Source organism: Nelumbo nucifera, chromosome 2 (assembly GCF_055504915.1).
Source record: "Nelumbo nucifera cultivar China Antique chromosome 2, China Antique-T2T, whole genome shotgun sequence".
Taxonomy (NCBI): Eukaryota; Viridiplantae; Streptophyta; class Magnoliopsida; order Proteales; family Nelumbonaceae; genus Nelumbo; species Nelumbo nucifera.
In genome coordinates, this window is record NC_142650.1 from 3,649,652 (window position 1) to 3,663,309 (window position 13,658).

At 37.2% G+C, this 13,658-nt stretch overlaps 1 protein-coding gene across 1 annotated transcript; it reads left to right on the forward strand.

Annotated features, from left to right (window-relative positions):
- The first annotated feature begins 909 nt into the window (after positions 1-909).
- Positions 910-7,326, forward strand: LOC104594591 (short-chain dehydrogenase TIC 32 B, chloroplastic). The gene is made up of 8 exons (XM_010254950.3): positions 910-1,221; positions 1,925-2,156; positions 2,247-2,326; positions 2,491-2,644; positions 2,730-2,808; positions 6,245-6,329; positions 6,425-6,471; positions 6,886-7,326. The coding sequence occupies exons 1-8, from the start codon at positions 1,104-1,106 to the stop codon at positions 7,063-7,065; spliced, it is 975 nt and encodes a 324-aa protein (XP_010253252.1). The 5' UTR covers positions 910-1,103; the 3' UTR covers positions 7,066-7,326.
- The last annotated feature ends 6,332 nt before the right edge of the window (positions 7,327-13,658 follow it).

The following is a 13,658-nucleotide window of genomic DNA, read 5'->3' on the forward strand; positions in this document are numbered from 1 at the left end:
ATGAATACCCAAGCTGTGTTGTCATCTCTTGGTTAGGTTGTGTCCACGTGTCCCCTTTTCGCTAGGTCAGGCCAAATCACCCTTCATCAGCTTGTCCATATTTTTTCATAAATTAAAATATGATGAAAAAAAATATTGATTTGATGATAAACATAAAAAAACATCCAAGAAACAAATCACATATTATTATTATTATAAGGTTTTCAAATTATAGCAAGTAAAAGTCAGAAACTTTTTGAAAAAAAAAATGAAGTCATTAAAAATACAAAGAATGAATGATGCATTAAGGTATTAGTAAGTTTCAAAGTATCGAGACGTATTATTCTGAGACCCCTCCAATAGGCCCCTATAATGGGTGTATGTATCGAGGGTCTGACCGATTCAGAGGGTGGAGGAAACCTAAACCGGCCACCTAACCGATTTCAGAAAAATAAATAAATAAACAGTATTGATTCGTTGGATACGCCCGTATATTCAGTGTTACGAGACAAGTAGCCAACGAACAGGCCATTAGACCATGACCAACCCACTGCACCAACCAAACTCTTTGCAAAAAACGAAGAAAAAAAATGTACAGCATTCAAATGATCAAGAACCGTGCTCCTTTTTCTTTCCAACCAAAGTGGGCACTTTCCATTTAATATGGACTAACTGGCTACCAATAGAACTTCTTTCTCATCCATCGTCAATGGTGAATCCGTACTGCTGCGCTTCATTTTCCGCGCCTGTCTACGCTGACGAAACAGCTGAAAATTGAACAGGTTCAAGTCAGAGTCGTTAAACATGTGAGGCAGCACCACCGGCGTGCATTTAATTCTCGCCCAAACCAAACTATTAACTACGCTTCTCCAACATTAATCTCATTTATTGCTTTTTAATCTCTCCTATATCATGCATTTGTTTTACTTCATCCGTCAGTCTCCTGTTATCATCATATTTTTCTCCTCCTTTCTCTTCCCTTCTCCATTGAAAGAGGAGGACCGGAGGAGGAAAAGAAAAGTACAAGTATTCCCTCTTTTTTCAGGAGATAATTTTTCTGAGCTTTTATTTTTTTTCTTTTTATATATTTCCAATAGCTTTGTGTTTTCGAGGGGTTTGGAGAGATGGGTTTCTTTTCAGTGGTGACAGGGATACCTGGTCCAAGTGGGTACGGATCGGCTTCAACTGCTGAGCAGGTTACAGCGGGGATTGATGCAAGAAATCTCAGTGCTATAGTCACTGGTTAGAGTTTCTTTTCATCCCCACCCCCTGTTTTCCTCTGTTTAGTTTTTTTTTTTTTTTATTTGATTTGTTAGGGTAGAGGGGTATCGGTTTTCAGTAATTAATTAGTTTGTTACTGCTGGTTTTGTGTTCCTGTTTCAGTTCTAAAATGATTGCTTAGCCTCTGACACGAGTTTTTAGGTTTGCGCGCACGATTCGTTTCTTGTTCAGTTTCTACTGTGATTCTTTCCTTTTATGCGTTTCTGTGGTTTTTGGTTGCTGATTATGCACATAGATGTGTACGACTTCTTTCACATCCATCGCGTTTTTTTTTTTACTGTTTTCAGTTTTCCTGCTTATCGAGGACTTCACAGTAGAGAAACCTCATTTGGACTTCTGTTAACCCTTGAGAATCCATGTTTTGATTCCTAATTTATAATGGATAAGCGATCACCATCTCATTATTGGAGTCTAAGCACGGGATTTGCTACTTTAACTTTAATGTGTCATTATTCAGGGCTCTGGTAACAACTTTGTTGGGTATCCCATTTTGATTCCCCTGAAATTTGTTATCATTACGTTGGTTCGGTATCTCTTGAGGATTATAATTGTAGTTTGAGCATAAATTAAAGCCATCGTGCCTTTATTTTCGTTTTCTAATTTAAGGGTTGCTTCTTATTTGTCTTTGTCTTTCCTCGTTTCAATTCGTCACAAATACAAAAAGGTGGAGCGAGTGGAATCGGTCTGGAGACAGCAAGAGTGTTGGCACTTCGTGGGGCTCATGTTATCATTGGTGCAAGAAATGTGGAAGCTGCAAAAGAAGCTAAAGAGCTAATTCTCAAAGATAATGCATCTGCTCGTGTGGAGGTCTTGCAACTCGATCTTTGCTCGATGAAGTCAGTTAGAGCATTTGTAGATAGCTTCAATGCTCTCAATCTTCCCCTCAATATGTTGATGTAATATCTCCCCAAATCATCTTCTTCCTCTGTATTAGAACTAGATGAGCTTTTCTAATTTTTAATACATACTTTCCTTGATCATTTCAGAAACAACGCTGGCGTTATGTTCTCTCCTTACCAACTTTCGGAGGATGGGATAGAGATGCAGTTTGCAACAAATCATCTTGGTAAGTAAAGTGCGTATAGAATTAATTAGGATTGGATACTTGGCATATATATAGCTCTCTCACTTCTCTCTCTGTTGCTCATTTGTACAGCCATCCCTCTTATCCGTGTTCTGCTTTGAGATTCATTTCTGGTGAGATTGATTGGTTTTCACTCTTCTTGTCAGGTCATTTCCTCTTAACCAATCTTCTCCTTGATAAAATGAAGACAACTGCAAGAGTTTCTGGGGTCGAAGGAAGGATTGTGAATTTGTCATCAATAGCACACGTCTACACTTACGAGGGGGGAATACGATTTGAGGGCATCAACGATGAATCTGGGTATGCTACTTCAGATGATTAGATGCATTCCTCTTTCTTATTCTTTTTGGTTTTCCCAAATCCTTTGACCTTTTGCTCAAATCAGATATTCTGATAAAAAGGCATATGGACAATCTAAACTGGCGAACATCTTACATGCCAAAGAACTCTCTCGTCGCTTACAGGTAAATTACCAGCACTTACTCTTTCTTGAATGTGGCGTTGCAAAATTTACAAAAAGATTATAATATTTTAAATAAGTATCATGGTTTTTTTAACCTATATGAACTAAAGACGAGATCAAATCAGCCTCCCCCAACGTTCCACAGCATATCCCCACATTCCCCATTATATTGGAAATATCTGTTGATGATGATGATATCATCATTTCTGATATTATCATCGGGGGGAGATGTTTCTAAGCGAAAATGTGATGTAGGACATTATGAGGGATTGATTTAAACTCACTAAAGACATGCAAACCATAGGAAGGGAATACCAAATAAAGAAAATAAATATTCCAACTTAATGTTGCGAGGGGATACAATCTTAGAAAGTAAATCTATAAATCAAATTACTATTTCTCTTGTTGACAGCCAAAACCCATCACATATCATGTGTTATTTTGGGGAAATAGGAGGGTGGAAGTTGTGGGTCCCACAAATTATATTTTCTTTATGTATTACTTATCATTTTAACTTTTTCATTTGGAATATTTAAAAAATGACTATTTTAATAATAACTTTTAATAAAAAGGTCATTAAATTACAAAGAAGACATGCAAGTGACAGAAAATAAGCGATATGTACTCACTTACCTAGGTAAAAAAAAACCTAATGGGGCTTTAATTAAGCTGTGTTTGGATTGATAAAAAATAAGTGAAAGCCTTCCCTTAACCCACTTTGTTACTCTTACTTTTTTTTATCAAACCAGACATATCCTTAGTTTCAAAAAGTTTCACAAATTGCTTTGGAAGAATTTGAGGCACATTATTAATGTATGCTATAACTACACATGGCATGTCCCAGCCCTACAAGATGGGATCTTAAATTGAATGTCTTTGTCTGGGAATGGGCTAACAGGGACTATCTGGAAATTTGTGCATATGTGCACTTAAAAGTGCTTCCGGTTGCTGTGAGACCAAAAAGAATTAAAGCACTGTAAAGAAATGCTAATTGAGAAATGAAATAGCAATACTGCATGACAAAGGTTCTCTTAACATCATGGTTTTCGAACCGTTGTTGATCCAGACGGTCAGACTGTTTGGCCTGTAAATCGTTTAGGAAATCGGTTTCATTTTACTCTAAATCTAGTTTTTGACCAAAAATTGTTGAATCGATTAACAAATTATTGACTTGGGTGATTGAACCATTGACCCATTGACCCGTTCAACGATTTTTTATCATTTTAATTATTTTTTATTTTTTTAAATTATTTTGTCAGAACGAACTATCTATTCAGACCAAATGATTGAACTATTGACGCAAAAACTAGTGGCCAGAACGATTCCGATTCCGAATAATTTTTTAAAACATTGCTTAACATCAATATGAAATCTAATTGCAAGCGTTTCATCATACTAAGAGTCGAGGAAACCACATAATGGATACTTGGGATATGCTTGTTGCTTCGCCTAAATGTAATGTTATGAAAACCTTTGGAAACTTTGATTAAATCAAATGGAAGTAAGAAAAAAATGGACAAGTAGACTGCACTCTGCCTCAGAATTTTGAATTCCACTGTAGATCTATGAAAATTCAAAATTTCAAACACCTTCACCTAAACATCAATATCTGCCCGTGTATGACATCAATTTCGAGCTAGCACCTACCCCAACTGTATAGTAGATTTAGGATTTGTGGGGATGGATTGAACAGTAAAAACCAAAAAAAAAAAAAACTAAGGGTCTGTTTGATTCACAATTAGAATTGGAATTGGAATCGGAATTGGAATGGTCCATTCCCATAGTCTGTTTGGTTCAGACAGAAATGGGAATGGAAATAAGAATGAACAGGAATGAAATTTCATTCCCAAGGGAGAGGCAGAGAATGGCCATTCCCTCAAATGAGAGAATGTCATTCCAACAAGAATGAGAATGAAATTCCCATTCCATCCAATCAAACAGTTATAACTAAAAGGCATTTCCTCCAACCACGACAATTTTAGAGACCTGTCATATTAACTGATTTTTTATTTCAACCACCGGTATTTGGTATCTAGTTGAGGTTATATATGGCAGTTGGTTTTAGGAAATATTGAGTCAAACTATACCACAAATTAATCTATCAAAAAAAAAGTATATACCATAGATTACAATCAATTCAACATTAAATGTCCCCAATGCAACTTGCCTCGGAAGATGCATGCCCTCTAGACAGAGTTCAGATCTGCCAAACAAAACAACTTTGGGCACATCAACATTTTATGCCATAGGTTTAGAAATATTTTATTGAAGGTTTTACACTTTTACACTGCACATATTTCATATTTGTATTTACACTCTTATCGCAAAATGAGCATTAAGTATTGAAAGCAAGGTTTTTAAAACCGGATTAGACAGGAAATCTTCTTAGGGTCTGGTTTTAGGGTTAAACGGTCTGATCATTCAGTCTGAATTGATAACTTGTTCTGGTAAAAATTTTAAAAAATACAAAAAACAGTCAAAAACTATTTTGGGTTAAATGATTCAATGGTTTGACTGTTCGAGTAACTGTTTGTTGAGGCAAAAAGCAATTTTAGGTAAAACCGAACCGATCAAATGACCAGTTCCCGGGTTTTTTTATCTGACCGTCCGGTCCAATCTGTTTTTGAAAACATTATTGAAAGCAAGTGGTACAAAACTGCAATGTGTTAGCACTGTTTTTATTTGTTACTAGGATAACAAGTAACAAAAATAGTAGTTTTCTTAACGACTAAATATACGGTTGTCGTTCAGTCGGCCAATGTAGGAAAACAGATGAATAAGGCTTTGGAAGTAGAAACTTTTTTTTATTGATTTTTTTTTTTTTTTTTTTTATGGAGCTACACATCCGGGGTAGCCCATCAGCCTCCCTTAACCCCCCAAACTGGTAACGGGATTTGATATCAGGTCTCTATTTGGACAAGTGATAGATCCTACCATGATCACTGTCAATTAAGTAGACCTCTTGGCTTGCTTGGTCTGACCCGTTCTTTGTCAGGTCTGAGTGTATTTTGAGACATGTGGGTTTGGGCTCGGGGTCCATTTGACCAAACAGAGCCATAACACAACGAACCAGCTCGCCATTGGTGTTTTGAATTTGAAATAAGTTGGTTGCAGTTGATGCGAATTCTATCTTCAATTTCTACATCATCTATTTACACAGATCAATGTCATATATAAATCTGTCTTATTGATTTGCCTGGTGTAGTTCAAATTTGAATGGGCTACTCAACAACATAACATAGATGATTTCTGAGTCAATTAGTAAGACAACCCAATGAGCCTTACCCTATACTTTGCGTCAGCATTTCTTATACCATAGCCTTTTACTTTCATACTATTACACATTTAACATTTTTTTTATTATACAGCTTCTATCCTATGTTTATACCTCATTTGTATATTCGTTTATTGAACATGTTTTATCATCTGGAAAACAGGAAGAGGGTATAAACATTACAGTGAATTCTCTTCACCCTGGGATAATAATGACAAGCTTAATGAGGCACTCTGCTCTTCTGATGAGTATGTTTTCTTTAACTTCTGAAATAGGAATACCAATCAATTAAACTACGGAGAAATGAAATAATATCATCAATTCTAATTTTCTATTCTTGCAGAGGTTTTAAGATTATTTACATTTTACTTCTGGAAGAACATACAGCAGGTAAGCAACCATTTCTTTTTTCTTTGTCAAGAGTTTGTATGTATGCCTAGATTTCAACAAGTTTAGGGAATTGACGAAATAGCTTATCACTATACCAATTCCTTAAGATGTCATTTTTATGTCAAATAATATCCTACTTCCTAGTTCCTACATACACTAGAGTCTACAGAAATTGGCTCTAAGTTTGTCCATTTATAGTTTTATTCTTCTCCGAATTCCAATAACAGAAGTTTTGGTAGCCAACAGGATACAGAGAACAACATGAATTAATGGGGATGTCTCTAAATTTACAAGGGGTGGGATTTGTATATCAACATTATTCTATCTATAACATGAATGGATATATTAAGTGGGGAACATGAAAAACACCTTTCAACAATGATGGATGGGTACTAATTCTTACTGATCGCGCAGGGAGCAGCCACTACCTGCTATGTTGCGCTCCACCCAAGTGTAAAAGGAGTAACAGGAAAGTACTTTCTGGACTGCAACGAGGTCAAACCAAGCACGTTGGCTACAGACTGTGGGCTGGCAAAGAAACTGTGGGATTTCAGTGAAAAGTTGATTAGCTCTTCTCAAAAGAGTGGAAATTAGTGCTACTGTCGAGACATACCGATGAGACTAATATATATCGTTTTTATCCAGAAATATAATATGGAAGTAGTATATAGAGTAGGGTTTGGTATTTAATTTGTTGCTGGTCCCTCGATCCTGGTCTATAACAGTATTCTGCCTCTGCGTGGTTCTTCGTTCACTCTTATTGTAATCCATGGATTTCAAAAAGAGTTGGCTGGGTGTGAGATTTAATTAGTTTGATTAATAATTAATCTATCGGAGATATGAAATCATTTGAAAGAGAGCCTTCTTATTCGCCTTATTGCATGGCTCCTCAGTTACATATGTTCCTCTAATCTGTAACCAGGCTGCGCATGCTTTTAGCCCAGACATGCTCTTTCCTGTAATTCTTCTCAAACCTGGTCTCGTGCTCCAGAGTTTCTCTCCTCACTCTGAGCAAAAGATGTAACTGAGATTTCTTAGTTGAATGAATTTGCCTGCGGGCTTTCAAAAGAAAACCAGGTACAGCTTACAACCTCTGATGATGAAGAAGGGGGACAAATAGGGGTGTCAATGGACGGGCTTGGGATGGACTCTGTCTGAATTTAAAACAATTTGAATTGGTTGGATGGTCCAATAATATATATTGAATTGGAGCAGTCCAGACTTAATACTCTAAAGTATTTCTGGGATTGGATTGAATCTGGTCCATCTTTAATAGATTTATATTAGATTGGATCGGTCGAATTGAACCAACATCTGGTCCATTGACATTATGAATAGTGGTGTCAATGGACTAAATTTGAATTAGACGCAATCTGATTTAAAACTAGTATGAACAGGTTGGACGAATTAGACCAGTCAAGGCAAAATATTCAACGGATTGGCTTGAACCTGGTCCATTACACGTAATGGACTCATATTGAACTGGATTAGGTTGGACGGATATCTGTCCATTGACAGCCCTAGCATTCTAGCAACAACAAACAAGAGTACTCGACTAGGTTGTTGAGAAGGATTTCGACATGCATGGCTATTATGTCAAGGAACACTTGAAATTCGTTCATTAGGCTCAGTTTGGACGAATGTATATAAGGGTGGCGAGTGGAGTGTTTCATGAGTTATATATATATATATATATATATATATATGTATATATATAGAGAGAGAGAGAGAGAGAGGTGGTGAATGGAGATTATGATGAGTTATTTAAGTTTGATTTGGTTTGGTATATAAATCGAGTGAGTTTCGAGTCAAAATCGAATTCGATATAAATTATTCAGCCTCTAACCAGCAAACCTAGACTAATATGAATATTAAAAAATAACAAAAACAGTGCACTTGGCAATATTTATTGGAAATACAAAATCAGGTTTTGTGGACGATACTATTAGCGGTGTTTTGTTTCCTATTCTCAGTTTTCTAAATGGTGTCATACTCATTGATATAGATAGAAATGATGGTTTGGTTGGTGCACCTCAGTCCCCACGAGGACGCATTTGATCTGTTGAGTTAAGCTCATAAGCCTGGACTCCACCGGAACCAGTGTCGTCTTCCCACAAGCCCATGGCTCGAACCACACACGCCGAACTAGCAACAACAACGGCGGCGAAGATAGGTGGAACGAAGAAATCTATCTTAGACCTTTTGAAGAAGTGAGCCGGCAAGCACAACACCTCTCCCGGTACATCTAGCGGAACCCTAACGGTGCCCTGTTCCGACTTGCACGCACGAGAAAACCGAGACGATGGAGATATGGCCGACACGAAGGCGATCTCCGGAGAGAAAGAAGCCAGCACGACGGTTACCGCCAATGTAACTGTCCAAGCGGTGGTATAGAGTAGCAGCGGCCGCCGCGTCGTCATCTGCCGGAGGATAGATTGAACGACGAAAGGAAGAGACATGTATGTACTGTACTATTCCAAGGGGTGTCTCTTTTATTTAGGATCTTCTCTATCGCTTGTTATCTATATATAATATAGATGATCGAAAAGAGAAAAAAAGGGGAGGAGCAGATGAGAATCTAATCTCAATTTCTTCTTGATAGAACGATAGTTGCAGTTGAATGATGATGGAAGAAGAGGAGAGAGAGAGAGAGGGAGAAGAAAACACGACGTTTGATCTGGTATGATATGTATGATTTACTCGAACGTTTATTTTGTGTGATGAGTTCAGGGGTGATGATGGCTTTTATGTGTTATATCATCAAATCAGAAGAAAACATTTATCTTGTTTCTGTTTTTGCTTTGTCTTTCTTCTCGCGTTCGCCATTGTGGTTCGGATCAGGTAGGCACGACGCTGTAAGCACGTTAAATGAGCACGTAGAACCGGCTGCCCGTTTTACGGTTTTTCCGGTCCACTTCTGAAAGACTTGAACATCGATCTTCTTCAATTATAAATTTACAACACGCCCAGGTGGAGGTGGATGCGACACGCGTCCTGGCGATTTCGGTTTGAATGATAGTTAACACGGATATGCTACAGTGCTACCCAGGTAAGCAAAATTCATCGTTACATATAATCATGAGTAGTGGAAGAAAAAGAAGATAAAAGATATATGCATCTAGTGATTGAAATTTAAGGTTTTATCAGAATTTATAAAATTAATATGTAAAAGTTAAAGAGGGGTAGCTGCTTCTGCTTGTAAAAAACCGATGCACATGTTCGTTTGAGAATTGAGATAAGCAGTTGGACGCTGATGATCAAATTAATGTGATTAGGTATGAATAAGTGACATGAATCGTTGACGAAGTAGATAAATATCAATTTCCCTGGGCTCAAAGTATGCGATATTATCGGCATTAATAGATGGGATTTGGGATTCTTCCAAATACCCATTTTATCTCGTGTATTGGTGAGGCTAAGAGCAGCAGTGAAAGTTGGGGTTTGGGATTCTTCGACTACTCTGCAAGGAATGGAAACTCTGTTTGGGAGAGGAACCTGAGTAATAAGTGATCTTGTTGTCACTCATATCAAGGAAGACGTTATGAATGACGAGCTTCACATGTTTATGAGAAGTATATACGGATCTGGTCTCATTGTTCGATTAATGTCACACTTATCTTCCACCTTAGCTTCCTATTTGGCATTTCTTCGATTTTTTTCTTCTATAATTCGGGAAGAAAATGAATCGTTCTTGAAGTTCATCTGTCATTGCAGAGACAAACGCATAATCATAGTACTTGAGGTTCCCGGAGTGTTGGACGTTGAGGTAAGTGTAAATCTGCTAGGACCAGGTGGGCTCAATGTCTCTGAAGTTGGAGGTGAACCAGGCGAAGACTGTCATGTCATCGGAGGCAAATCACAATGGAACTTCTGTAGTAAAATGGAGAAAGAAAAAGTAGAAGCAAGAGGGAGGAGTGCTATGAATCAAGAATTAATTAATACCCATTTCTTTTGATACATGCCAATGGCGAGACTTGAAGGAATGGGAAGGCGGTATAGCATGGAATAACCATAGAGCTTTGGTATTTGTAGAAATTCATTGACAAATATTTGCAGAGAAGTAGATACTTGCTAAAGATCAATCGCTTCGGTTATCGGAAGAGGAGGAGAAACCTGTGCTTGGGCTTGGAAAAAAATATTGGAGGCAATTATTAATAGCAACGCTATAGTGATTGTGAGAGATAATAATAAAAATTTGTGGTTTTAATATAACCTAATTTGTGAAATCGGATAGGAAGGAGAAGAAGGTGGGAGAGCATGGAGGTGGTAAGTATTAGTTTTAGACCATACACGTGGATGAGTGCCGTCAGTCTGTAACTCCGAAGGACCCAATGCAGAAAAACGCTCTGACATTAATAGAGGTAATTTTGTAATTTTCATAATTTTCTGTCGGAATCACTAACGAAAGGAGGTTTCTGTTGATTTTTTTAAAAGTTGAAGGGAGGTTTTTGTTAAAATAAAACTAAAGGGAAATTTTTATTATTGTCAGAAACTTCAGGTGAGGTTACCCTACAAAAAAAGTGTGTTTGGGCAACAATTGTTCTAGAATTTGTGACTCCATTCGACGTCATCTTGTTGCACTGCACCCCCTACTTTTTATGTCTTGTTTCTTCTAAAATCTCGGTATTGCACAAATGGGATGTCTCCGAAGATATCAATAATTAAGTTGCACTAATCAGGAGTTATTTCATTTTTTTTCCAAGGAAAATTTCCCATTAGTATCCTGTACTTTACTTTAGGTTTAGTGTCACTTTGGTCCTTAAATTTTAAAATGCGATGATTCAGCACCCAAATTTTTAAAACATGTTAATCTAGTACTTGTCATTAACCATCCCATTAAACAACCATTAAGTGACATTTGAAAAGATACAAATGTCCTTTGAGTGTCATCTAATTTTCTTTATCAACCATTCAAACGTTGATAAAAAATGAAGAGCTCCAAATCCTTGTCTCTTCCATTCAAGTAAGTTGGAATCACGTCTCAGTGGCCTATCTGATGACCTCAACTATTTTGAATAGAAAAGGCAAGGATTTGAGATTGTTCAATTTTTACCAAAGGTTTTTATCATGTCTAATAATTTTAACAGTAATTGATCTTAAACAATCATCTACCAACAACCAATCCTCTAAAGTCTAAAACCATAATTAAGTTGATGAAAAAATAGAAGGAAAAAAAGTAATATCCAGAACAATTGGTTACTCATGCTTGTCTGAACAGATATACCAACTGGTGGTAATTCAGTTAGTAGGATCTCTAACTCGTAGCAGATACCTGGAATCAAATCCCGCCACCACTATGGTTGTGGGGTTAAAGGGATGGAGGGTGGGCTAGAAATCAAATTTGCTCCTCACAGAAAACACTTCACACCAATCTCACAGCACTTGCAACTACACATCTAGATGTCGTTATTCATGGAGAGATATTCCCAATGCATAGTTGCAACATGTTGTAAGATTGGTGTCAGGTGTGCTCTATGAGGAGCAAATCCGGGATTGTCCTCTGACTAAATGCAATCTCAGTTTCAACCATCTGTCTCAAGCCTAAAGTACCACTCAGTGTACTCAGAAGAAATATCAGCTCCTAGTAATCCTCCACAATAACCAAATATCAAGGCAATATCCCCGTCCCCACCTGCTCCATTGGCCATTGCCAGTCCTATTTGGCGTCCCTCCCATAATAGAGGTGCTGAAATTGGTATTTATCAAAATTCATGGGTGAATTCTGATTGGTCAAAGTTTCAGTACCATGTCTTTCCATTATCATAAAATTTTCCTTTAATAAAATTCAACTAGAAATGTTGCCCATTGTTAATATGGGTCACATCATTTGAAGAGATTAAATCAAGTTTTATTTATTCATTTTTATTTTAATAAGTTTTTGGCAGATATATTTTAATAAAACTCAACTAGAAATGTTGCTCATTGTTAATATGGGTCACATCATTTGAAGTGAGTAATTTTTTATAATGAAGGTAATTGTTCCCTTTTTTAAGAATAAAAATAACCACTTCCTAAAATCATTTTAAGTTAGATTTTATATTTAATTTAAGAGATTAAATCAGGTTGTATTTATAAAATATTATTTCAATTTTTCAATAATTTTTTTGGTAGATATATTTTAATAAAATTCAACTAGAAATGTTGCTCGTTGTTAATATGGGTCACACCATTTGAAGTGAGTAGTTTTTGAGAGTGAAAGTAGTGGCGGAGCCAGGAATTTCCTTTTGGGGGACCAAGTTAAAAAAGAAATGGGGCAAGAAGGTTTGGGTCTATTATAGATAAGATAAACAATTTCCTTTTTTTTTTAATTTTAGGAGTTGGAGAACATTAGAGAGTGATCCTTAACATTCCAGTTCAAGTTTTGGGGGGGCCAATGACCCACTTTACTAGTTTTTGACCCTGCCTCCACTTACTTAAACAAGGACCCCCACTAGAGGTGTAAATCGGGTCGGCACGGCACGGCCCGTAGGTGGCCCGTGGGCCATCCCGAGCCGTGCCACCCTCCCCTTGGATAACTTGGGGGGTCGGCCTGGCACGGCCCAAACCCGTGCGGGCCTGTGTCATTCTACGGGCCGGGCTGGTCCATGGGCCAAGCCTTGGGCCAGGACGGACCATGGACTGGGAGAAAGCTATTTATTTAAAAATTTTGAAAAAAACTTAAAATTTTAATTTTATATTAATTTTGATGTATACAATTGCTTATATATACAATAATTAAATAAATTAATATAATAAAATTGAAAACAATTATTTATTTTATTAACATATTATATATATACATAAATATAAAATATATAAATATTATATATAATATATATGGATCGTGCCAACACGCGGACTGCGGGCAGCACGACCAAGCAGGTCGTGCCCGTGGACCTAAAACCCCAGGCCCAGCACGGCCCATACAATCATGTCAGGCCTGGCACGGTCTGTGTGCCATTGTGCCAAGCCATGCTAAGCCGGTCCAAAGTTGGGTCTGGTCATGTCGGGCTACGGGCAACATGGCCCGATTTACACCTCTAACCCCACCAATATACTTGGCTCCACCCTGATTGAAAGTAAATGGTCCTTTTTTTAATAGAAGTAGCTATTTACTAGAATTATTTTTCTTGAGAAATGAACAAGTATATGTCCAAACTAAAAGGCTTATATTTGAGAGTGAAAGAAACCACTCTAAATCACTCTCT

Bases quoted from the DNA above. Each gene is read 5' to 3' on its own strand.
- LOC104594591 (XM_010254950.3), top strand. From the start codon at position 1,104: ATGGGTTTCTTTTCAGTGGTGACAGGGATACCTGGTCCAAGTGGGTAC. The intron at 2,327-2,490 runs GTAAGTAAAGTG...TCTTCTTGTCAG, and splicing joins GTTTGCAACAAATCATCTTG to GTCATTTCCTCTTAACCAAT. The intron at 6,330-6,424 runs GTATGTTTTCTT...CTATTCTTGCAG, and splicing joins GCACTCTGCTCTTCTGATGA to AGGTTTTAAGATTATTTACA.